Genomic DNA, 23990 nt, shown 5'->3' on the forward strand with positions numbered 1-23990 from the left:
TCGAATGGCGAATGGTTCTTAAGAACGAAATGATAAATATATAAGGTAATTGGGAAGTATTAATTTTCTCAGATTTATCTTCCACGACAGGGGGTGCTGCCGAGAAAACGGGTGCCTTAAAAGCGGGGGACCAACTGCTCGAAGTAAACGGTAACGATGTAACACGAATGTCGAGGATAGAAGCGTGGTCATTGATGAAGAAGCTACACGACGGTGAAGTGAATCTCCTAGTCAGGCATCCTGCCACCAAATCCTCGTGAAAAATACGAAATCCCAATCGTATGATGATAAAGACGGAATGTAGGAATGTGCCAAGCAAGCGACTGGATAATGTTTCGATCGATATTTGTTACATAGGCTTAATGATTAATAAGGTATGTTATTAATTTGTTTTCTTCAAGAGATTTTTAAATGCGAATCAATATCACACGCGAGAGGCTTGCTCTGTCGAGCCTTGTAAATTCGAATGATGTCTCGCTGCTCAGTCGAAATCAGAACGCAATCTCGCCGATTTATAAATATTAGGAATAATTTACGCTAGAGCATTTCTAGAGCATCTATAAATAAACCGATAGCTATCACTGCTCTAATAATCGCATAGCTATCCGTTATAAAATCAACAGACAGCTTGTTAATTAACAAAAAATAAAAATTGGCAAGCCTGTAATTTACTGATTTCCAATCAGGTGTCTCACTTTCATCAAATATCTTGTGCTTATATAAATAGCGATAAAATAACATGCTTCCTAAATAACATGCAAATTTACGGTACATAACAGACGTAACTGCATATTCATTGCAATAAAATTCGTAGCGCAAGAAGAAATCTAACTGTTGCAAATTTCTAATCTAAATCGGCAATACAAAGTGCAATATCGTACTCGAATGCAGCGATTAAAGGTGGAATAATATCTTCGTTCTATAAATTTTATCGAGAAAAGCAGCGATATATCTTATCAGTATCAGCGTAATGTAGTTATATATTTTAACGGCAAAGTATACACGGGAATTTCGATGTATGCCATACGCAAGTGAACTAATGTTACTGAAATGAAATAGGTAGGCAATGTCAATAATCATTTAATTAAAGCGATACGTCATTGATGCGAATCGCTCATACGACATTAATTCCATAGTGCCGGCCGTGCAGTAATAGTTCGAATTAAGGATTTGCGACAAGCAAAATAGCTGAGTAAATAATTGAAGTATGAGCCTGATTGTAGATTGCCTATTTCTAATCGACCCTAGCTACCCTGTCGCTATCCCTATTATAGTGGTTCCTGTTTTTTTACTTAGAATACAAATAACAAAATATCTTCGTACGAAATGGCGAACAGAACCAATAGGCCGTTACAGCTCTAAGAAAAAGAGAAAAAAAGAGAAAGAAAAAAGGAAGAGAGATTGTTTCAATTTTCCAATCCTTAAAATGATTTTGATTAAACTTCGATTAACTTGTATTAAGAATTAACTCAAACGACAGAATTGTTTCTAAGAAAATTTTCAACTATATGTCTTTAATCGAATTTTTTTTCCATATATATATATATATCAAGCAATCAAAAAATTAATAATTCTTGCTGAAAAAAAAGATACTCATCCTTGATAAGTTAATTACTGGTTAAGTTAATTAAGTCGAAGTTGTCTTAAGTTTTGGCTTTGATCAGATTCAAATTAATTAAAACAGTGATTAACTTAACTGACAAAATCGCTTAAATATAATGCAATTTCTGACAATATTCATTATATTCATTATAATTCATTATAACTTACTAATTTAATTTTTAAAACTTTATGTTAAAAATTCAATCTATTTCTTTTATGTACTTCTTATTTCAATTATTCTATTCTACTCTCTTTATATGCATTAAATAATTAAAATCAATTATTCTATGTTAAGAAATGTACAATAGATACTACTTCATAAATTAATTAAATCAATTAACTTAAATTATGATTTTAATTTAACCCAGAATAATGTAATTATAATCAGTAATTATTTCAATCAACATAATTGCTTTCTACAAAATTTCTAACTACAAAATTCATTATTTCTAATCTAATCTTTTTTTCGTATATTAAACAAAAAATAAATTATTTTATTCTCTTTCCTATTCTTCCTTTCCAATTATCCTACTCTATATACTATTTCTATCTATTAAATCTATTATCTATTAAATAACAAAAAACATTATCTATGTTAACAAAATGATATTGTTTGATAAGTTAATCGTTGATTATCTTAATCGGAGTTTGATTAAAATCGTCCTTAACGCAATGTAATTACGTGCAGAACAAGTTTGTGCTAAAAAAAAAAAAAAAAGAGCATCTTAGTGTTACCTGGCCAAGCAGTCTATAATAATCAATAAACTTTCAACTTAATCACGGTACGAAGAAAACATAGGCCGGTACTAATTGCGAAATCTATAATCGAGTGTTGTGCGAATTAAATCCTGCCTGGTTCTCCAGTGGCTTCCGTTACAAAAGCGCAAAAAGCTCGCGCGTACAGTTGATATTTCATTGGTCGTACGAAATTTTTTTAACGTTTCAAGTTTTTGTTTTTTTCATCTAACCAATCAATTCGAAAAATTTGTTGTACATTACATGAAATATTAGCCTTTTAAAGAAATCGAGATCGATGAATCTAATATTCCGGCGACGGTATACAAAATGCCTAATTACGTGTGTACGAACGAAACGCTGTTTTGTTCACTCTTTTTAAATATTCGAGAAATTCTAAATCTATTCTTTTTAGCTGAATTTCTCGCATCGTTCATCTTTTCTCTTTTTTTCTCCAGCACGGAAAGGAAAAGAAGAAAGATGAGCCGTGCAAGAAATTCAGCTAAAAAAAAATAAACCTTTTTTCTCCTTCGTGTTATTTTGATTAATTTGAGACAAAATATAAAATAATTATTTCAGACAAGATATTTTGGAATCCGAAGGAAGGGAAAAAAATGATGGTTAGAAACGATCTCCATTGTGACTTCCCCTTGCCTCGCGCTTTTTTTTCAATCATTACGTTTCCCCTTGCTATATTCTTAAAAATGCATGGAATAAAACACGACTTACCGATCTCGATTGGAAATATCCGGAAGTACGGAGAAAATGTGGGATGACAATCAAAAACCGGCACTTCACGTAAAGGCGTGCTCCTTCGTGGTGGTCATCTTTTTCAAATTGACCGGATGCGTTCAGAAACACAATTACACTCACTGAGCGCTTGCATCTGATTGGTATATTTTTTTAGATATAAAAGAATATACCAATCAGTGCATGAGCTCAGTGAGCAGTTGTGCTTTTGAATATATAAGTGGAATTTTTCAATTTAAATTTACATTTACTGCTCTTTGTGGTCGCATTATGTTACACTTTCTATAGAACAAAATAAACGTATAATTAGTCGTCAGAGAGAAAAAGAGAAAGGATAACAAATACAAGAGCAGCTGTAAAGAAGAAATTACATTACGTAATATGCCAATATTCTTAATTTCGAGCGTTCGAACATTAGATCGAAAGGTTTCTCTTTGTAACTGAATTTTTATGTCCTTTCTTCTTTTCTCTGCAACATCTGATTATGCGGCTATCTTATTTTTAGTATAGAAAGTATAATTGTAGTGCAGCTATAAAAAAACTCTCTTGCTTCAATATTCGAAAGAGGCGTTCCATCCTCCCGCCTTTTGCTTCCATATGGTCATAAATATCCAGCAATATCAAAACATTGGCTCAATCTCAATTGCAATTGGAATTACAAATGCTTCGAGTCAAGGGAAAAGTGTCATACACAACAGAATATTAATATAAAAGAATATATCGGAATATATATTTAAATGTAATGCGCGTAAAGCGTTTTTGGGATTTGCATTTATTAAAATTCTGTGCTGTGATATGTGCGAGTGACATGATTTAGCATAAAACAAGGAAACTTGATTGAGATACTAATCAATATTATTACATATTTTAATCCAATGTAAATTCGTTATATGTAAAGCATTGAATTGTTCGTTGTCTTTTATTGTTTAATGTTATAAATGCTCGTTTTATTATGTATTTCCTACAGAGAGCGTTGCAAACAGGGACACCTTATAATGTAGTTTTTGTTCAAAGATGTAGAATCCCAAGAAAAAGAAAGTTGAAACTATCGATTAAAATATGAGTTATATTGCAAAATCAATTCTCCGCAATTTTTTTTGTTTAAAAAGGATTACGATGTGAGTTTTCTTACATACAAGTTATATTGGAAAGTTATGTTCCAATCCCCTTGTTCGCTTAATATATTTATTAAATATTATAATTGTACATTGAAAATAACAACGAATTGTATATAACAATGATTAATACCAATAAAATTTCTTTGGAACACGATCCTCTTTAATATCCATTTGCTCCATGATATCCATCTCGAAAGTCTTTAACGCCGGCTGTAAATAAAAGAGGTCTAATTTTTTATTTCGTACATTTTTATGTATTATTTGTATCACTTTCAAGTCAGAACTTTGATTAATTTTTCCAATCGAAGTTTAATGAGATAAAAAAGATGTTGATAAATTAGAGACATTGCATATTTTACATACTGCAAAAGTCACTTTCTCTACATCAGCTTTCGTCGTATCCTTCGGTTGCTCTTGATATAACTGAGGGAGTTTGTAATCTATTGTTTCTTTACTCGAAATAGGAATAGGAATTATTCTGCCAGATCTTACAGATACGCGTACTTTATCACCACTTTCCGTGTATCGCCATTCTATTGCAGTCCCTTGCCTGCAATGATTCCATTTATATTAAACATTGGTTACATATTGATTGTTGTAAAATATACTCTTCAAATAAACAATATTCACATATCAGAAGGATCAACTAATTGCACTTGCGAGGATACTAATAGTGGTTGTTCCTTTTGCATGTATATACCAGGAAAATTTTTATTTTTCATGTTCTTTATCAATTTTGTATTGAGTCCTTCAACGATTACCCAATTCCTTTCTTGGTAAATCTCTTTTACAATCCCTTGTTTCCCTTTATCTTTTCCTACTAAAATTTCTACCTAGAAAAATTAGAAAATGTGAATAATATTAAATTTATATATTAAAATAATATTAAATATTTCTTTTCTTCTTATGAAAAATTCTAAAATGACATACCCTATCACCACGGAAAAAACTCCAATCCTTAATAGGTTCAACATGAATAAACTTTTGCTTTTTACCAGGTGCATTGTCATAATGAAATTCAGTAGTCCATGGACGATAGATTGAAAAACGAAATTGTTTCCTCTCAATTGTCCGTGGTAAATAATTTGGCTTACCAGGTGTTCTCCAATAAACCTGATTGTATTGGTAAATAATACATGTCCAAATTAATAGATAACAAGATAAAGAACTTATTAAGATCATTTTATCATTAGGTGATTTTGATTGAACTTTGATTACATTAATTTAATTAGCAATTAATATAACTGATATAGAAGCATAATTTCAATTTAAAGGATAATTTCAAAATCTATAGTTTATTATCAAATTATTTTTCTCATTTATTAAATAAAAGTTAATAATTTTATCCATGTTAACAAAATAATTCAAGTATTTGATAAATTAATGTTTAATTTTTAATTGAATTAATTCAATTAAAATGTTTACTTTCTATTTTTTATTGAGACTATGTTTTATCACAACTTGTTGAAATAAAGTAAAACATTTATATGTAGATTTATATGAAAATTGTTCTTAAATTTTGCAAATGTAACATGTTGTTTCGTTTTTTAAACAATTTGAGAATCAATACAAACCTGTCGCATTGCTCGGTTTATGTAACTGTCCGGTAAATTTGAATATTTCTTAGACCATTCTCCTACGCGTCTTAACAAACTGGATGTCAATCTCATATCTGCTTTCTCAAACTTCAATTTTTTTAAATTATTATTTTTATACTTGAATAATATGATTTTCTTGCGTTGATTTTAAAACACTACGCAACCTCAGTGTTTGGTTATGTTGATACACTTAGAATTAAGTTTGTTCAAAAAGCATGATTTTACACGTCACTAATGAGCGAATTAAATATGAAATTTTCTGATTGGTAGTCCACTGGAAAATTCCTGTACACTGGCTGATATGAGTGGATGTGTGCTATTAAAATGTGCGCCAACGAGATCCTCCCGTTTTTTTTTTACATTTAAAACGAGAGACAGATATATGTGTGGCGGTCCCCCGCTCACACAACTAATACCTAGCAGAAACATACAGGAAAAAGTACCGTGGCCCGCATAGCGCAGTGGTAGCGCTCGAGACTCATACACCTGAGGACCACAGGTTCGAAACCCACTGCGGCCAACATTTTTCCGTCACCAAAAATTCTACTATATATCGTGGACAACGCTCCTCCAACACACCAGCCGCCACATATGCAAACATTAAAAAAAGAAAAATGACAAATATATTTATGTAGAAAAAATATTTCGAATAAAAATTATAGAATGTTGAAGAGGCTAAGATGGTTATCCCTGCCTTTTTCGTGGAACTGTCAAAACATCCCGTTTGACCACATTGCAGCTGGACACGTCCGCTCATATCGGTCGGTGCTTAAAAATTTTCTAATAGATCACCTATTAAAAGATCTAATATTTAACCGCTCAATCGGCAATGTGAGCAATCGGGTGTCATTTGTCAAAACTCCCAGACACTATCACCAGCACATCCGTTATTGAATTTATAAAAAAGAAGCCGCGGTCTCATTCATATTCAAATCGCTTTGACGTCACTCCATCTTTATTTTTCATTAGACGTAAAACAAGGATAGAATGATAGCCAATAGTGTTTTGAGTGTAAATCGGATCGCGGCCAATGTATAATGTACGCTTTTAGCGTTGATAGTGTAGTAACTTCCCACACCCATAGTCACTTTTTAAATGCACACAAATAGTGTCTTTAATTGGCGCCAATTACAAAAGCTTTTTGAGAATAATCACGAGATAATAAATACTTTTTGGTGAAGCACACATTACGGAATGTATACGTATCGCTCAGCATCATCAATAGCAACATATCAGGGAGGATTCTGAATAAATTTTCACAGATGTTATTACATGAACCTTCTCTCGATGCTACGAAGAATAGGTTAGAAAAACTTCTCATGCTCCGCGATTTTGCACCCATCCGCAGAAGGCTTTTGTATGTTATTTTATGCGAATTGCGATGTTAGTTTCGGCAATTAGGAGAAGTACGTCGTGTAGTTTACGGCAAATTGCCGCGTGCATCACTTACAGAGACAAAACGCGGAGTAAGCTCGCGCAATCATGCAACGAGTCGAATCTGCTGTCTGCCTCGCTCCAGAGTTTTGCGGCCCGTAGAATTTATTGCACCGATTCCGAAAATGATTTTAACCTGCCGACACTCGTGGACGGTGTCAAAGTATTTCTCCCGTCTTTTACGGACACCATTCACATGTTGTATTTGACTTTTATGAAAGTTCCAAGCATAGATAAAGAATTTCTTCTAAGCGAGACCCTAGAAGGAATTAAACATGTATGAACATTTTTCTGACTGATTAGATACATGCAACGGTATCGTTTGAATGCCGATAATCGTATTTTTGCATTTTCAGGCAATAACGGTAATATCTAAAGCTTTAGCCAAGGAAGATTACGATTCCTTAGACGGCCTTGTAACAGATGATGTGATAGAAACTTTAAGAGCAAAGATTAATACTTTCAACTCTGCACAGAAGCGGTTAATTGCAGTAAATGAGGAAGATGGATTTGTTGTCTTATGTGATATGGCAGTTCATACAACAGGTAATAGAATAGCAATTCTTGTTCGATATTTTGACAAAAACATGAGAGGAAGTGTGAGAGGAGAAATAGGAACAAAGAAAAAAGAAGAGAAAACTGGAACATAAAAGAAGAATTTATTTCTATAATTTATTTCATATTTTGATGTTCTAAGTTATACGTTAGAAGTTTTGACTATTGCTTTATAATTTGCTCTCTTTCATTCTATTATGCTTATGCGTTAATACATTTTTGTCAAGATAATATTTCAACACTTAAATAGCGATCAATATTTATAACAAATAAACATAGATAACTCTGATTATTAAAACAAACGCTTATATTTAATTATACTTTTATGAAATTATATGTATCTGGTTTTTTATGTATATATCAATTATTTGATTTCAAGACACAGTATTTTTACTAAAAAATTGTAACATGGAATTTGTAACATTGTAACATTGTTAAATTCATAAGCAATTTAATATTATTAAATAAGCATTTTATAAAAACATGTACAAGAGATCATAAAAAATATGAACTGTACAGAAGATGCATTCAGTTCATCTTCTAATAAATTACTAAAGCTCCTAGAAAACAAATGAAATAAATATATATTCACAAAAATTCACAAAAATATAATGAGACATAAGATTTTGTTCCAATATGCTTGGAAAAAATCTATGCTTTTCTATTAATTCTTTTTTAAATATAGACATCTTTCATTTGTAGGAGAGGAGCATTCCATCGAAGTAAAAGCAATTTGTCAGTACATACCAGGTCTTGGCAACGAAAAAAAGACGGATATGATGTCTGTTACACAATTTTTTCAACGCGGAAAGTTCTTAATATGTAATTATACATTTGTCCGTAAATATGTAAATAATGTTGGTGGTCCATGGATTGCAACTTTTGTAAATCATTACAGTATCAATCCATAATAGATATCTATATACATTTACAAAATAGTTTGAAATAAAACTCATGTTAATCTGTTTAGTCATTGTTGTTGCTATAAGAAAAAGGAGTGTCAATCATCCATTGTTAAAAATAAGAAAGGATTGTTATATTTAATTTTTCATTACTTTACAGATATTAGGCAATTGTTTTTCGCACAAGCAGATTTAATATTCTAGAAGAGTTTATATAATATGATCTAAAATATAACATTATATATTTTTTGATAAAAAGATTGGGATACAAAAGATCATTATATCATGTTTTTATATATGTACATATAAATTACATTTTGTTTATAATTAAATATTAAGTTTATATATTCTGTGCTACATATTAGTTATTGATACTTTCTAATATTAATGGAATATAATCTTTAATGGGCAATAGTACTGCGCCAATGCAAGTTCCATTTTTTAAAAGGGATATAACCAAACCTTCCTGAAAAATGAAATAAAATGAAATGAAATAAAATTTTTTATAATATAAACATATTTTTTATAAACGATAAAATGTTATGTTTTGAGATACCTGACATATTTGTGGATTATGTATCCAACATTCCTGTTTGGAACCTGCAGCTTGGAACAAATTATTTTGTTTTGTAGATATAGAATTCAAAAACCTGACTTCCAGACCTTCTAAATTATATACTGAAACTTTGATTACATTCAAATAAGGTTCTATAAGTAACGAAATAACGACTTTGGCAGAAATATTAGCTTTTTTGAAACTTATTTCCAAAGATTTATTTGAAAAAGCTATGAGTTTATTAAAACGATTCAATGCAGGTGATGGATCCCCTAAAATATCAAACAACAAGAAAACACATTAGGAATACCTAATCTATATTGTAAAATTTAATTCAAATTTTGATAATTACTTTTATAAATTGCATCAGTAAGACGAAAAGGTTTAGTGATGGTTAAGGCAAACATTGGAATTTGATTGCGCTCTGTTCCTTTCAACAATCTATCTATTGCTGCAAATGTAAATTAATTAAATTACAACTTAAAAAATATTGGGACAATGTGGATAAATTTTTTATATCTTACATTTTCCTACTTCTTCAAATACTTTTGTGACTGGAATATTTTTATTGATATATTTACTCAAATGCAGCGCGTACAATCCGTATTTGCTATTCGTTCTTTCATAACTAGGCCGGTAACTAGATGTGGAATATGCTTGTACTAAATTTCGTAAGTTTTTTCTACCCTTATATTCTTTGATTTTTGGTATTTCATTATGAATATCAGGATTACACTGTCTGTAAAAAAATTATTTGAGATATATTTAAATGCTTAAATATTCAACTATTAATTTTTATCCTTAAAATTCTTAATTCTTAATTCTTAATATTTCTAATGTGTACTAATGTATAATTATATAATTATTATTATTATAATTATACATTAGTACACATTAGGAATTACTATCCTATATATATATATATATATATATATATATAGGATAGTAATATATAAATATGATGTAAACATAAAAAAATAACTATAAAAATCCTTACTTTGGTGGCACAGTTTGACACATATCCAATATCGTTACTAAAAGAGCAGGATCATTTTGCAATAATACAGCTAACAATTCACTTTCACAAATTGCATCTGTTCTTAAATAAGACCCAGGTGCGTCAACCGCAAGCATGTAACTTTCTTGCATTTTAAAACCATGCCCAGCATAATAGAACAATCCTACATTAACATAAGTTTTTGTAAGTGTATTATATTTTCATGTAGTGCATATATACATTTGTAATAATTTACCATAAACTCCTTCTGTTAAAACATCACCAAATATCTTGATGGCATTCCTCATCTGTTCAAGTGACAAGTTTATAAGACAGATTACTTTAAAACCTATCTCCTTCAACAAATTACCAATGTTTGCAGCATCATTTTTTGGAGTTTCGAGACGTGTCTGATTTTCATAATTGTCATTTGCAATAATCAAAGCTATTTTTGCAACTGCCTTTTCACGTGGAAGATCAATCTACATCACAAATATGTATTATTATCAGAATATTTAATAATTTCTTCATAATTCTTGTGAAATAAAAAATTAGATATGTGATTTTTACCATTACATGACATCTGTGAGTAATTATTTCATTTACATTGTTACTTATGTAACAATAATATTTTCCTTCATATTTGGAGCTGAATTTCTTTATCTAGAACATTTTTTGTCTTATTATAAAATACTATCCTTTCTATTGCTGATGTTATATACTTACATGTAAGATATTGGATGTTTCTCCTTCTAGCCTTGTATTATCTCTGAACCATTGATAACATGGTTCGGGATGACCATGTGCTATACATTTAATTATTAAATCTTCATTTTCCTTAAGTTTTAAGAAAACTGGTGGTTGCTGTTGTATAACTACAGGTACACGAGATAGAGTTACAAAGACTGATCTCGTTAACAATACAGAGATCATTGTTTTTTCATCATTGGCGATTTGGAATATTTTGCAGTTATATTCCCCAGCTTGATCGCAGCTATAAAAACTCATGTAATAAGATCAATCAATTTGTCTCATCACAAATTTATAGATATATTATTTACCTATTTATAATGATGTCAAGCTCACAACTTTGTTGTCCTTGCAGCTCAACATTATTGTGATACCATTGATAATTTGGTGATGGTATGCCTGTAGCTTTGCAAGAAAGATGAAGGTGTTGACCAAAGGATATTTCTAGGGTATCATGTTCCAGATCATCAGACGGTTGTTTGATGATTACTGATGGCTCTAATAATAATTTCATTAAAAATCAAACATAATTATAGAATATTTTGTTTATAATTTGAATTCAGCTAGAAAGAAGTAGATATGTACCTGGATTATGTAAAACCGATAAAACATTACCAAGTTCACAATCCTTGAGCAACATGCATAATATTCCAACTGTACACATTTTAATATGTAATTCAAACAATAGATTATCAGCTGGTGTCTTTGTAGCATCAGTATTCCGTTGTAAGGACTGCAACCACGAATTCCTAAGAGCATGACAAATATATAAATTCGATTAGTTTTTAGTATACTCATTAGAAGTATTTTTCCTTACTGATGGTATCCCAATTCTTCAGCTACATGACAAGCTAACACCTGCCAACTTGAATTTTTATTTAACTCGTCAATTAATTTGTTGTACATTGCTGATGGAATATGTTCCAGATACAAGTCTTCACTGATTTTTGCCATTTTTAAGACAATTTTTAATATATTATTATTCTTGCACAATTAGGCTAATTAAAACTTATCGATGTTGCGCGATGAATTTTTCTGCTAAGTGTAGATACTTGTTGCCACAAACATCGTCCTCGATATGAGATGGAATGAGGAAAGTAGTAAACATGTATCATGTTTCAGGAAAAAATTGTATCTCAATCATCCCTTCTTTAGACTTCTTTAAGGAAAATAAAAATTCATGAAAACACCTTGTAGAACTTAATGTTAGATTTTACATCGTATTTAATCTTATATGATACGTGTTAGCATATTTATATCTTTTTTTATGCTTCCACATTTTATGCTTTCCTTCTCTATTCTTAGCAAGTGAATGAGTTATTTCCAGTAGGTATGTTCAGAAGACACAACAATTGCATAATGGTTGAATGTTCATTGAACACACTCTGATCAGTGCTATTCATCAATGCAAATTAATTTTAAGCTCGATTTTATGTATTTTTTTTGTCTTTTCTAATTTAAAGAATTAAAAAAAGACAAAGAATATATTAAACTGAGATTAAAATTAATAAATGCTGATACATAAACGCGTCTTAACCACTAAAATATAATAATATTTCAGCGCTGTTATACAGTAGTTGCCAGAGTGATCCAAGAGAGAGCATGTTAAGTGATATCTTTATCTTTATTTAAGTTACGTACTGCGCATGTACGTAGCAAAATGGTAGGAATATAAAGAAATATAAATGAATTTTGCAAAGCGCATATGCGCAACATTTTTAAAAGATATGTAACATGAAGTATAGATAAATATATGCATATGCACTTTACGGAATCCAGCCAGATCTGAATAGTGTTATTGATTGCATATAGCTTTTGATCACTCTAAAAATAATTAATGATATCATATGATTTGCTTTAGATTATTAGAGTTATAATTAAACTAATTATATTTAGATTATTATATAAAAATTATTTCACAATAATGTATTAATTATTTTATACTGTTCTTTTTTAATTGAATATTTTTAATTGAACAATTGAAAATTCCATTCGGACACAATAGTAAATAAGTAATAATCAAATATAAAAAAATTATGGAATATTACTTTTAATCAATGAAAGAATGCTTGGGTATTTTATCGTGTAGAACATTCTTATATGTTGAAATGTATTGATTATCTTCTCTGTTTTTAATGTTTATTTTATAATTTTTTATTTCTTATGGTCTCATTCGTTGATTAACCCTATCGGTTAATTAAATTTAAGAATTACCAATTGCAAAACTTAAAATCGTGTCATTTTGCGTTTTCTATTGTCTGAAGATTATAATTTAATTATGTAAAATATAAAATTTTAAATAACAATTAAATAATACTTTTAATTAAAATAATTAAAAAACAAATGTGATCAATTTTAAATTTTGTAGTTGGCAATTCTTAAATTTAATCAGCTGATAGTTAATTAGAGAGAGTGAGAGTGATCGCTTTTTTTTCAAATTTAATCGATTTTGAATTGGACTCATGTCTATTATGCAAATCGAAAATGCAATTATAAATTAAATACGTTATTTGTTTCGCGTTCTTGCAACAGATCTAGGAAAAAAAAATCTCAAAATCACTAAATTCGTCATTGTGAATGGTGACGAAAGATGGCGCGCGAGTGCGGCCAGTTGGCCCGCGAAGTTGCAGTTCCTGCGCAATGCGCGTGGCGCGCTGCGCCGCATGATCTTGCGTATCAGTGTTCGCCAGTGCTATCCGAGAGGCGCACGTCGGATTACGCGGGTAATAATAAGCGTGATAATCGTAAGTGCGAGATCCCGCGAGCGCGGCGGTGCGTCGTCAATCGGGACGACAAGCGCGAGGGAATAAAAGAAAAGGGGAAGAACGATCGCGAGGGTAAGTGGGGACAGTGGCCGACGATCGTGGGGTGGCTGGTGGTCGGCGGTCGCTCGGTGGCGGCGGTAGTGGTGGTTGTTGTCGGCGGCGGCGGCGGCGGCGGCGGCGGCGGCGGCGGAGGTGGTGGTGGTGTGGTGGTAGTGGTGGTGGTGGGTGCTCCGGGTTCCGCGAGTGTCCGCGAAAAACTAGTGCCGCGAGCCATCATGGCGAACCCACGGAAATTCAGTGAAAAGATCGCGCTGCTGAATCAGAAGGAGGCGCAGGACTCGGCGGCATTCGAGGCGATCATGAAGGAGGTCTCGGACGTCACGAATAGAGTAAGGAAATATCAGTATTGCTCCTTGGCGTGGGTAGTTCGGCCGTGCCGTGCCGTGCCGTGCCGTGCCGCGCCGCGCCGCGCCGCGCCGCGCCGCGATCGCGCCGTGACCCGTTGTACACCTCCCTCGGCTCAGATGTTAGAACGTAAACAACGGGTATCCCCCTCCCCCCTTTCCCTTCCCTCCGCTATTGCCCCCGCGATGCCTCTTCCCGCGCTGTCGTTCTCGTCGTTTTCTTCCGTTGATCCCCCGTCTCTTCTCGCTGCGCTTACCGCGCTGTCGATTTGCGCTTGTGTTCGCCTGTTTTTTGCGTGCGTGCGTGCGTGCGTGCATGCATGCGTGTCGCGCGCTCGGTCGTGCTGCTCCGCGGGCAAGCGTCTACTCTGCGTGCGTATGTGTGTGTGTGCGCGCGTGTACGTGTGTGTGCGGACCGTCGTGCGAATACATCGCGCGCGTGGCCGCGTATCGTCGCATGCATGTCGCTGGCACACGTACGTATCGCGAAGCGCGATACGTACGTCGCATGAATTTCCGTCGCGCGAGTGCGGCGTGCTCTCGCGTCTCTCGCGCGAGACGCACGTCGACGCGACGCGACGCGGTGCATCTCCGAGTGCGGCTGCCGCGCGGCAGGCGCGCGATTACGCGACGCGGATTAATCTCCCGCGCGGCCGCGAGCGCGATCAATGCCACGCACACCGATCGATCTGTCGCGCGAAATTCACATGAACAATCGCTCGTTCGTTTGACTCTGAATTCACTTTCGTCTGTGGCATGTTCCGGGTTTCAAAGCGCGGCATTTAAATGCTTGTCCGCGACGCATGGATTTCATTGCGATGAGAGAGAGAGAGAGAGAGAGAGAGAGAGAGAGAGAGTGTGTGTGTGTGTGTGTGTGTGTGTGTGTGTGTGTGTGTGTGTGTGTGTGTGTGTGTGTGTGTGTGTGTGTGTGTGTGTCGAAAGGCGTTCTCTCTCGCGAGTGTCGGGAGCGAGACGGCGTTCGATTCGTCTCGATGTAAACATGCCGCTCTCGCAATAACAGCGCCGGCGGTCCTCGAGGTATTTTCAATGGGAGCGTCGGCCAGGTTGGGTCGATGCATTTAGCGTCCTCGAGTGCACCTCCGCATGCCGCGTGCGGTTAAAACGAAGCAGCCGCCGAGCGGAGCGTTTCCTAATCGCGTCGGAGAGATAAGGACGGGATTACTTGATGCTATCTCGCAGCAAAAACTCCCCCTGGAACGAACGATCCGGATCTCACGCGGAAATCTGATTTTATTCAGACCGGAATTGTTTAGGACAGGAGTCGGCGAACTATGGCTTGCGTAAATTTTCTATTTTGAATCTTGTTAATAAAAGATTCGATTTGTCTCCTCTTTTGTTATAGGAATATTATTCCGATATTTCTTATTTCTTTTGCCTCTTTTGGCCTGACAAATGGCCTAAGATGTTTATCTTGGATTCTTAGAAGAATTCTGGTTCTTGATTCTTGAGAAAAGATTTGCCGATTCCTGACTTAAGCTCATTGTCAGCTCCTAAATCGTCATCCGTCATGTCTCGTGCGTGTTTCGTGTCGCATCTATTAATATAAAAGAACATAAAATCGAGTCTCATTGGATCTTACGATACAGAAAACAGTTTCGTGCGCGCCGCCGAAATTCCCTCGCTCACCGAGCGTTGCTTAGTATACCGTTCGACAATCGGAGAATGGAAATTCGCTACGGAGATAAGAACCTGTTTATCGGAGCGTGGTCCACACAGGGAGGCCCGATACTACGCCGCGGAACGTGCAAGTCGATATTACGTCGCGAGGCGAGCGTTTGTAATCGAAAAAAAGGCGACCGCTGAGTTCGGACAACGCGAACAGAAGCATGACGAAATGATTAGACACCTTTAGAAAACGCCCCTAAGAATCGAGGACAAGGGAAGGGCGCGTGTCTCGTTTCCCGAGTCCTGAAGCCTCACAATTGTAAGGAACCACTAGTCGCGCTAGTGTTTCGCCGACACATCGACACACTTGTCACAGCAAGTGTGTTAATCTTCGTACGGTTAATGCGGTCGTTAGAGATCGTTTACAATCATTAATATTTGCCGTGGCTATGACGTTGTCAATGACGGGACCTGCACAGGTGACGTCGGCGAGCAGCTCGGTGGGTGCGAGTCCTACGGGATCCGGCGTGCCGGAGACCCCGCTATCCGTCAAGAGTGCTGGCGCCAGTCCACCGCAGTCCAGCGGCAAGCATCTGCACATTAACCTGGGAAATCAGTTCAGGGCGGGCGGCTCGCTGCCGAACGTTAACAACAATGTCAATTGCGGCAGCGACGCGAAAGAGCACTCCTCGCCGCATCCCGGCGCGATCCACTCGATCGACCTTAAGGTCTGTACCGTCTCTCATCCCCTCAACGAAAAAAACGCTGTTCCCCTCCTGTTGCTGTTATTATTATTGTTGTTGCTATTATTGTTGTTGTCCCCGGCTTTGTTTTTTTTTTCCGAAGCGTTTTTCGTTGCATTCCTTCTCCCGGAACGCACCCTCTCTCTCTCTCTCTCACGTCTACACGTGATCCACGTTCCACGGAGAAAAAATTCTTCCAATTATCGCGTCACGTGATTTTCGGTGAACGCATTCAGATAGCTTCGTACGAAAAAATCTCGATGATCGAAAGAGCCAATTTTTGCTTGACAAAACCCCAGATTTTGCGATGTCTTGGAATGTGGCAAGAAACACAAAGATTTAAATTGAAACGCGACAAAGGTCGATCTCGATCCTTCATGATTCGCTCCAATCGAATATATCTTTTATATATCTTGATCGGAAAAGAAGCGCAGAACAAATTTTCTCTTTCTGCAAAATTGACCTCGGAAATCGCGTTATTTTAAAGTAATTAATAATTTGTCATATGTCCATGACCTATCGTCATTTCGAAGCTTCTTTCAAGTTGCCACAAGACTTTTCTCCGTGTTTTCAAGCGTGCGTTCCGCATCATTGAAAAACGATTTTACGTCTTGTTTCGCACCAGGTTCCAAATTTAGTTCGCATAATACAGTACAATGCTTTGCTGTTCATTTTATTTGCGCATAAGAAATAGGAAGTATTGTATAAATATATATATATATATATATATATATATATATATATATATATATCCTTCACCTTGCACATCACGCTGAAGGCGTGTAGGAACTAGATTGATTGGTAACGATCGTAGCAATTTTCTTTTCGTAGATCTCTTTCCCCTTTTTCTTTCTCCAATGTCTCTCCGCACCGCAGTGGAATTGCATGGCACGTACGCAATAGCACGTACTAAAGATGTTTCCCCGAATTGCACTCGGTATCACAAACGTAGCTGCGTAGTCGGTTTATTTTTAGTAGCAATTAAATTGAAATCCTCTGCAGCGAAATAGCTGAAGCGCCCGCGAAATAATTAGAATTACGGCAGCCCAGATTATGATTAATTCGACGCTATTGTTGTATTGTGACATATGCGCCACGTAGGATAAACGATGCATACGTTTTCGCTCGTGTTGCATTAAAAAGAACGAATGGAGAATTTCATATACGTGCGGGTTGAACTCTGTGACCTTTGTATCATATCTGTATTGTAGTTGCAGCGTGTGCATATTCGATTAACAATGAACAACTATTTTATTAAGCTGAGCAAACCAGCGCAAATACCACGTAGAAAATACTTTTATGGAAATACAATCCCATACGAGCCCAGTCATTAATGATTCTATTCATGCATAATTATTGTTATTATTATACCCATGCAAATATCCTTGTCTCGGAGGATTTTACGGAGTGACGTAGACAAAGTCACGGAATCGCGACGACCTTACGGCAGGAATTTCGAAAAGTTTTAACGAATGTAAATTGATCGTCAAATTTCAAGCAGCCCGGTAACTTATAATGGATTTATCTGCGAGCTAATTAGAGATTTATATGGCGAGATCAGCCACTGTGCTTTGGAAAAATATCGTGTGAAAAAGTTTGCAAAATAATTTTATTTAGCTCTGATGTCGCATTTTCAAGTTAACAGCGAAATATATACTTTGTGCGTTAGCAGCTGTGCATTATCCGAAGGATTAATTAAATTTCCTCTGGACGAAGTTTTCTCGCAGCGCCCAGACGGACTCGGAAAATTACGCGATGTCATTTCAGATAAAGACCCAATGAAGAAATTACACAGTATTTTTTTTTCATGCTGATGCTACACCGTACCGTGAAAAGCGTAAGAGGTTAAATACCATAATTTCACGCACTATCACACGTAAATAATTATTTTACACGCGAAACTTTCGGCTATACAGGCTATTATATAAAGACGTGTGTGTGTGTGTGTGTGTGTGTGTGTGTGTGTGTGTGTGTGTGTGTGTGTGTGTAAAAAAAAACATGATTACCAAAATTACGGCACTATTGAACGAGCTAGGAAAATTTTACTTCGTACGTAATTGAAGGATTCGATGCGAGACATAAGAGTAAGCTCACAATTTGTAAAGTCGACTTTATAAGTACAAAATCATCTCTAAAATACTTACAAATTATGGACTTACCTCATTCTTATGCTGAACCTTTCAATTTCAACCGAGGTCTTACAATAGATATTCTATAAGTTTTCTTCAGTGTTTTACTTCACGATTTTTCTCTAATAAATCTTTTTTCTTGACGCTACCATCTTAATTAACTTTTACTACGTTAATTACGCCTTATAACGAATTCTTTTTAATTAATTGACACACCTCAATTCACTCTACACGCGATTCTGCGAAACGGTTCTGCGATTCGAGAAAGTTTAATGGTACTGTAATCAAAGGCGAAATAAAATTATAAAAAATTGTTTAATTAAACATCGACTTATAAGTAGCTCGTGATTATGCATCGATACCTCATTTTAATATCTTCCTTTCGATTCGCTATCGTGTCCGGATAGTTCAATGTATATTTATATAATAGTTTAGCCAATATTTTAATTTCATCAACATCAACATTTTCTACAAATTTTATTCATGTTAGACCGCATGGCGTACTTATAATTATCTACTATTATTATTATTACACAAATTCACATTTTAAAAATTTACATAATTCATATCTCTAATTCTACTTCTTTGTTCCTCATCTTCCTCCATTAGCGAGTTGTATCGCCACATCGCAATGTTGTACGCGCGGATTTTGTTGGAGAACATGACGTCGCACGTGGAGCAAATTCTTTTCCCATGCGTCGGATTAAACCATAAACCACAGCTGCAACAACACATTTGAATGTTAATTAATGGAAAAAAACAGTTTGGAGGAGATTTTACTGATCGATCTTAATTTAACCGTACAGAAAATTATAATACTCCTTTACATAACAATGACGATAATCTCATCGAGTTGAAGAACGAAACTCCTAGCGATCTCGTTAAGAGTCATTTACTTAAAATAACGAGTCGACTTTACCTCTGGTACTGTCGCCTGGACGCACTTCGCCACTTCGTATATCTTCTCGCATGCATCCGCGCCGTCTGAAACGATCGATCGAATCAGAGCGGGAAGTTCATGAAAAAAATATCAACGTAGCAACAATGCAGAACATTCGTGGAAGGTGCATTTTGCGAACACATACCTTGTTTAGCGCATTTATTCAGAATCTTGTTACCAATCTCCTGAAATTCCGCCGGGATAACGCTTATCAGCATTTCAGCTTCTAGATTACCTTCTTCGTCGACCTAATCAGTGAAAAACATCGTGTCAGATCAGATAAGGAAAAATTGGCGCGAAACGAACGAGAAGCGAAAAAAAAAATATATATATATATATATACAAAGATATATATCATAAAAGAAAATATAAAAATGTTTATAAAAATATTACCAAGCTGAAGGCGTCGAGGAGGCAATTCATGTAACACGTTATACTCCGGTCATTCGTGAGTTTCCCATCGTTAACCTCGTCGATGAGCGCTGCGTCGCGAAATTAAAATATGCCCGTTATAAATTCGAAGAAATTCGTAAACTTTTTTTTTTTTTTTTTTTTTTTTAAGTATAAATAGAAAGAACTTGGAACAGCGTGAGGTGTTTTTTTCCTCGAGATAGAAGACATTCTATTTCGGGGCTCTAATTAATAAGGGGATCGCGATTCGTTGAACGCAGGAATTGTTGATCGGGGTATGTCGATCCGGCGCCGTTTAATCGTCGGCACTCACCTTGAGACGTTCCGTGTTCGGCCATGCACCGCTCCTTGTCAGCTTGAACCATCTCCAACATTTCCGGGGGTACCCAGTCAGGTGGCTACGCAAAATGAGAATTTATTACGAGCGCGTCGCAGGCAGCGCGGGAATTTATTTCTCGCGTCTCGGACTTTAGCACCGCGGACGATCCGCGACGACGAGTTTTCGCGCGCGTACACAAATGCGATTTAGAGGTGGTCGTTTAAAGTCACTGCCGACTGCGTCTGCATCTTGCGTTTAAACGAAAGTAAGCTGAAGGGCTTACCCCGGCGGACACGTAAATCGCCTGAAGCAACACTACACCGAGGATCACCGGCACGTGCATCGTCGTGTATGTTTGCTCGCTCGTTCGTCTGTCCACCTCGATATGTCACGTTTCCACTGCGAAATGTATCATCCGCGCCGATCGCGCTTTTTATAATGCCGCGACGACGGGATGTGGGCGTGCTTGACGGAGGGTTAATGCTATATCCTTCGTTTACTGATTGAGGCTCTTCGTCGTTAAGTCGCCGGTTAAACCCCCAGCTAATTTTCGTCTTTTAACGGAAGCGTGCAGCGCGAGATTACGTGTGTCCGCGACCTTGCGCGTATCCTGCGCATATCCGCAGCGTGCACGCTCGGTTTAACGTGTGGAACCTTTCGATTTTCATTGAGCTTGGCGTCGGAAAAGCCGAGGAAGAAATTTTCCTTACCTCCCCTCGGTGCGCCTTTACACACCTCGATAACATTGTCGAGACGGGAGACACGGATATTCTAATGGAGTATCTTCAATCTGATGCGCATAAATTAATTTGATAAAAACAGCGCAATATTTTACACTGAAAAAAAGACTTCTTGCGAAGTCATAGCGAAAATTATCTAGATACAAAAAAAAATAGATAAATAAAAAAAGCAAGCACTGCGATATCGCATGTTTTGTATCTAATCAATATAGATGACAGAATTCATGTCTGAACAATCTGTCAAATTTAGCAAGAAAATCTCCCAACCCAATTAAATATTGCCACTTACACTTCTTATAAAAATGACATGTGATTTGATTATGACATCTATATTTTTTGCATGTATTGTTAGATCTTGCTGTTATAAATTCTACGATAGACAATTTTCCAGCAGATACAAAACAACAATATATAACTGTTAACTGTAACATTTAGAATTATAGCTGGACCAGCGGTTTTTTTTTTTTAGTATATATAACTTTTTAAAAATTATAAAATAGTTTCTCTTTAAAATATAAAATAGTTTTCAGTTTGATAGAAATGATTTGTACTAGACTCTGTCTTTACGTTTTCGTGGAACTTTAAATATGTATTTTAAGCTGAATAACGGGAAGTTCTTAATATACGTAATTAACGGCACTCCATTAAACTTAAGCCGGAGACGGGCGCTTATTCGATTCAATGCATGACTACAATGTTTTCAATTCCGACATATTTATTAGCAGAGTTAATTATAGATTTAAAAATTTTAAGATTTAAAGATTTAAGAAAAGCATTCTATTTTTCAACAGTTTATCTGTCTACCTTTGTATGCGAATTTATTAAATTGAGTTACTGAAACACTTTTTCAAACACGTACATAAACATTTACTGCATTGTTGTTCCTGTTTTTCCTTTTACGTATTATTAATACTTAAACGAAACATATCCGCTAATAATGCGGAAGAAGGTGCACGTAGATGTCGTAACCAGTAAAGAACACAATGCACGCGGCGATTATCAAATTACCGCAAAATTGTAAGGATTACCGTCAACATCGCGATACGAAATCACTGGGTACGATAATAACTGAAAATTGACTAATTTTGTCGTTTTGCATCCGAGGTAAAAAAGGGGAAAAAAAAAGGATAAAGGAAAGAAAGAAGAGAAAAAATCTCGCATTAACTATACTCGGTATTTGCGGTACGTTAATTTGATACTTCCGATCGTATTACCGCCGTAATGACTTTGGGATTACAGATCGGACTTTGTATCGCACGATTGTTGCGATTCGTCAACGGTCGTAATTGTTTGCTTACGGAGGCTGCAATATATGTTACGCTGCCGGAGGTAATAAACAAAAGGGAATTCGTATTTCAGTTTACAGTATACATCCGCGCGGGAGCCACGTATCACGTATCACTTCTGTAACGAAGCAATTAAATCTCGGAACGTAATATCGAAACCGCGTCACGCATCATTTATCGACGTTCGCGCTTAAGTCTTTGACGAGGCGAGGGCAAAAGACCAGCATTCTCAAATTCGACCGCGTTAAGTCGAATCAACGAACCTGCCTGATTGACCTTTTCCGTCACGTGTTGTTTTCCCGGCGATCCATCGGCGATCACCATTGAAAATTAACTAGATTACAGATAATTCGATTGACGAAACGTTTAGACGAATGATATGTTTGTTTAAGAAATTATAACGTGTTATTAAAAATAATTCAAACGATTTTGTTTTCTTCGTGGATATTTAGTAATGAGATCCGTTTAAGCATTCCCTCGAATCGACCTTTTTTATTGTTTCAGCTGAAAAACTCGAACGACATACCGCAAAATGGTGTACGCAATTCGAGCGTAGACAGTCGAACTTCTTTAGTATTTTAGTTGAAACTCAGACGACATGTCGCAAAATTGTATATAATTTGGAATAATGTAAAGCCGCGTTTCCTCGTACCGACAGACCTTGCAAGTTTCCTGAATAAGTGATACTTTGTAAGCTGTCTTATAGCTCCGCGAGAAATTGATCGATCATACAGGACAATGGGAAATCATTGTGTTTAGTCTACGAGTATCACAATGCCACGAAGAGAGAGAGAGAGGGAGAGAGGGAGAGAGAGAGAGAGAGAGAGAGAGAGAGAGAGAGAGAGAGAGAGAGAGAGAGAGAGAGAGAGCTCCGCGCTTATTAATACACTCCGACCTTGATGCAGCGCTTGGTTTGAGGGTAAAACGAGTTCTATGTATCGCTTATACCCCGTGCAAGTTTCTATTGCCAGTTGGAGCGACAAATTGCCAGCCTGTATACATTTCTGATACCAGATTATCCCGAATCCACGTGCGGTGCTCTGTCATAATTCAAATTAGGCCACGCGTTTGTTGATACAACGGCCGACGAGACGATCGTTGCCTCTCTCTCTCTCTCTCTCTCTCTCTCTCTCTCTCTCTCTCTCTCTCTCTCGAACGCGCGTGAAGAATTCGCTAAAAATTTTGATTAGCGTAAATTGGGTGATTAAAGGGGATTAGCGTAAAGAGCCGGGTGCGTCGCTAGCAAGATTGCAGCCAAGGTCAGGTTTCGATCGCACGAGGAAATTTGCCGAGGCGGAGGTCTTATCACGGAGGTCTCCTACATCCTCGCCGCGGATGTACGATCGGGGTCAAGAGATCCCTCCTGGGTTCTTACCCTGCCGTTCGATTACTCGAGTCGCCGCCTCTCGAGGCCTCCCGTCCTCGCGATTGCACTCGCGCGTCCGTCTTCTCGCTCGGCACCAACTTTCTCGCGCGCAACACGAATCGATCGAATTTCCGGCGGATTTCTGCTCCTGCGCACGTGCCGTGGCGCACCTATTCGCCGTTCATGCCGTTCGCCACGACGAGAGCCTCATGCGAGAAGTCTCCGGCTTAGCCTTGCGCTCCGATCTTCGTCGGCGCAATCTAA

At 36.3% G+C, this 23990-nt stretch overlaps 6 protein-coding genes across 21 annotated transcripts in view; 3 read left to right on the forward strand and 3 right to left on the reverse strand.

Annotated features, from left to right (window-relative positions):
• bbg (PDZ domain-containing protein big bang) overlaps positions 1–4359 on the forward strand; it is a 37320-nt gene extending 32961 nt beyond the window's left edge. For 2 of the 3 annotated variants that reach the window (XM_089078484.1, XM_089078492.1), the window contains exon 11: positions 73–4359. In XM_089078484.1, the coding sequence (XP_088934610.1) occupies positions 73–260 (188 nt within the window). In that variant the 3' untranslated portion in view covers positions 261–4359. The remainder of the gene's footprint in view (positions 1–72) is intronic. The other variant, XM_089078487.1, reaches the window with a different exon arrangement.
• Positions 4256–6012, reverse strand: mRpL24 (mitochondrial ribosomal protein L24). The gene is made up of 5 exons (XM_011639310.3): positions 5780–6012; positions 5136–5318; positions 4836–5038; positions 4569–4755; positions 4256–4415 (listed from the first exon to the last, which is right to left on the reverse strand). Exons 1-5 carry the CDS (start codon positions 5873–5875, stop codon positions 4329–4331), a joined length of 756 nt encoding a protein of 251 aa, XP_011637612.2. The 5' UTR covers positions 5876–6012; the 3' UTR covers positions 4256–4328.
• An 859-nt stretch (positions 6013–6871) lies between these two features.
• Positions 6872–8761, forward strand: LOC105427545 (m-AAA protease-interacting protein 1, mitochondrial). The gene is made up of 3 exons (XM_011639311.3): positions 6872–7514; positions 7594–7783; positions 8495–8761. The coding sequence occupies exons 1-3, from the start codon at positions 7173–7175 to the stop codon at positions 8701–8703; spliced, it is 741 nt and encodes a 246-aa protein (XP_011637613.1). The 5' UTR covers positions 6872–7172; the 3' UTR covers positions 8704–8761.
• Positions 8762–8803: 42 nt separating this feature from the next.
• Positions 8804–12352, reverse strand: LOC105427546 (mucosa-associated lymphoid tissue lymphoma translocation protein 1). Of its 2 annotated transcripts, none has more exons than XM_011639312.3 (11): positions 11815–12352; positions 11583–11746; positions 11309–11495; positions 10974–11241; positions 10818–10910; positions 10504–10729; positions 10248–10431; positions 9775–9989; positions 9603–9701; positions 9251–9522; positions 8804–9160 (listed from the first exon to the last, which is right to left on the reverse strand). In XM_011639312.3, exons 1-11 carry the CDS (start codon positions 11949–11951, stop codon positions 9056–9058), a joined length of 1950 nt encoding a protein of 649 aa, XP_011637614.2. In that variant the 5' UTR covers positions 11952–12352; the 3' UTR covers positions 8804–9055. The 2 variants fall into 2 exon arrangements, with proteins under 2 accessions (XP_011637614.2, XP_088934626.1); XM_089078500.1 differs by having other exon boundaries at positions 11583–11730; positions 11815–11949.
• Positions 12353–13660: 1308 nt separating this feature from the next.
• Crtc (CREB-regulated transcription coactivator) overlaps positions 13661–23990 on the forward strand; it is a 35278-nt gene continuing 24948 nt past the window's right edge. For 8 of the 13 annotated variants that reach the window (XM_011639317.3, XM_011639319.3, XM_089085238.1 and 5 more), the window contains exons 1-2: positions 13663–14151; positions 16272–16520. In XM_011639317.3, the coding sequence (XP_011637619.2) occupies positions 14038–14151; positions 16272–16520 (363 nt within the window). In that variant the 5' untranslated portion in view covers positions 13663–14037. Of the gene's footprint in view, positions 14152–16271; positions 16521–23990 lie in introns of all 13 variants that reach the window. The other 5 variants (XM_089085232.1, XM_089085236.1, XM_089085233.1 and 2 more) reach the window with 2 other exon arrangements.
• Obp1 (odorant binding protein 1) lies at positions 19083–21246 on the reverse strand. The gene is made up of 6 exons (XM_011639313.3): positions 20618–21246; positions 20329–20413; positions 19998–20086; positions 19750–19852; positions 19584–19648; positions 19083–19385 (listed from the first exon to the last, which is right to left on the reverse strand). Exons 1-6 carry the CDS (start codon positions 20675–20677, stop codon positions 19368–19370), a joined length of 420 nt encoding a protein of 139 aa, XP_011637615.1. The 5' UTR covers positions 20678–21246; the 3' UTR covers positions 19083–19367.

This window comes from Pogonomyrmex barbatus, unplaced genomic scaffold (assembly GCF_055798465.1).
Source record: "Pogonomyrmex barbatus isolate J1 unplaced genomic scaffold, ASM5579846v1 scaffold1, whole genome shotgun sequence".
NCBI lineage: Eukaryota > Metazoa > Arthropoda > Insecta > Hymenoptera > Formicidae > Pogonomyrmex > Pogonomyrmex barbatus.

Excerpts from the sequence above, each read along its gene's own strand:
- mRpL24 (XM_011639310.3), bottom strand. The coding sequence starts at position 5,875 with ATGAGATTGACATCCAGTTTGTTAAGACGCGTAGGAGAATGGTCTAAG. Across the intron at positions 5,319-5,779 it reads TAAACCGAGCAATGCGACAG|GTTTATTGGAGAACACCTGG; the intron begins GTTTGTATTGAT and ends CAATACAATCAG. Across the intron at positions 5,039-5,135 it reads GTTTTTTCCGTGGTGATAGG|GTAGAAATTTTAGTAGGAAA; the intron begins GTATGTCATTTT and ends TAATTTTTCTAG.
- LOC105427545 (XM_011639311.3), top strand. The coding sequence starts at position 7,173 with ATGCGAATTGCGATGTTAGTTTCGGCAATTAGGAGAAGTACGTCGTGT. Across the intron at positions 7,515-7,593 it reads CCCTAGAAGGAATTAAACAT|GCAATAACGGTAATATCTAA; the intron begins GTATGAACATTT and ends TTGCATTTTCAG. Across the intron at positions 7,784-8,494 it reads TATGGCAGTTCATACAACAG|GAGAGGAGCATTCCATCGAA; the intron begins GTAATAGAATAG and ends TTTCATTTGTAG.
- LOC105427546 (XM_011639312.3), bottom strand. The coding sequence starts at position 11,951 with ATGGCAAAAATCAGTGAAGACTTGTATCTGGAACATATTCCATCAGCA. Across the intron at positions 10,730-10,817 it reads CTCACAGATGTCATGTAATG|ATTGATCTTCCACGTGAAAA; the intron begins GTAAAAATCACA and ends TTTGTGATGTAG. Across the intron at positions 9,702-9,774 it reads ATTTGAAGAAGTAGGAAAAT|CAATAGATAGATTGTTGAAA; the intron begins GTAAGATATAAA and ends TTACATTTGCAG.
- Obp1 (XM_011639313.3), bottom strand. The coding sequence starts at position 20,677 with ATGCACGTGCCGGTGATCCTCGGTGTAGTGTTGCTTCAGGCGATTTAC. Across the intron at positions 19,853-19,997 it reads TCCTCGACGCCTTCAGCTTG|GTCGACGAAGAAGGTAATCT; the intron begins GTAATATTTTTA and ends TTCACTGATTAG. Across the intron at positions 19,649-19,749 it reads GAATAAATGCGCTAAACAAG|ACGGCGCGGATGCATGCGAG; the intron begins GTATGTGTTCGC and ends CGATCGTTTCAG.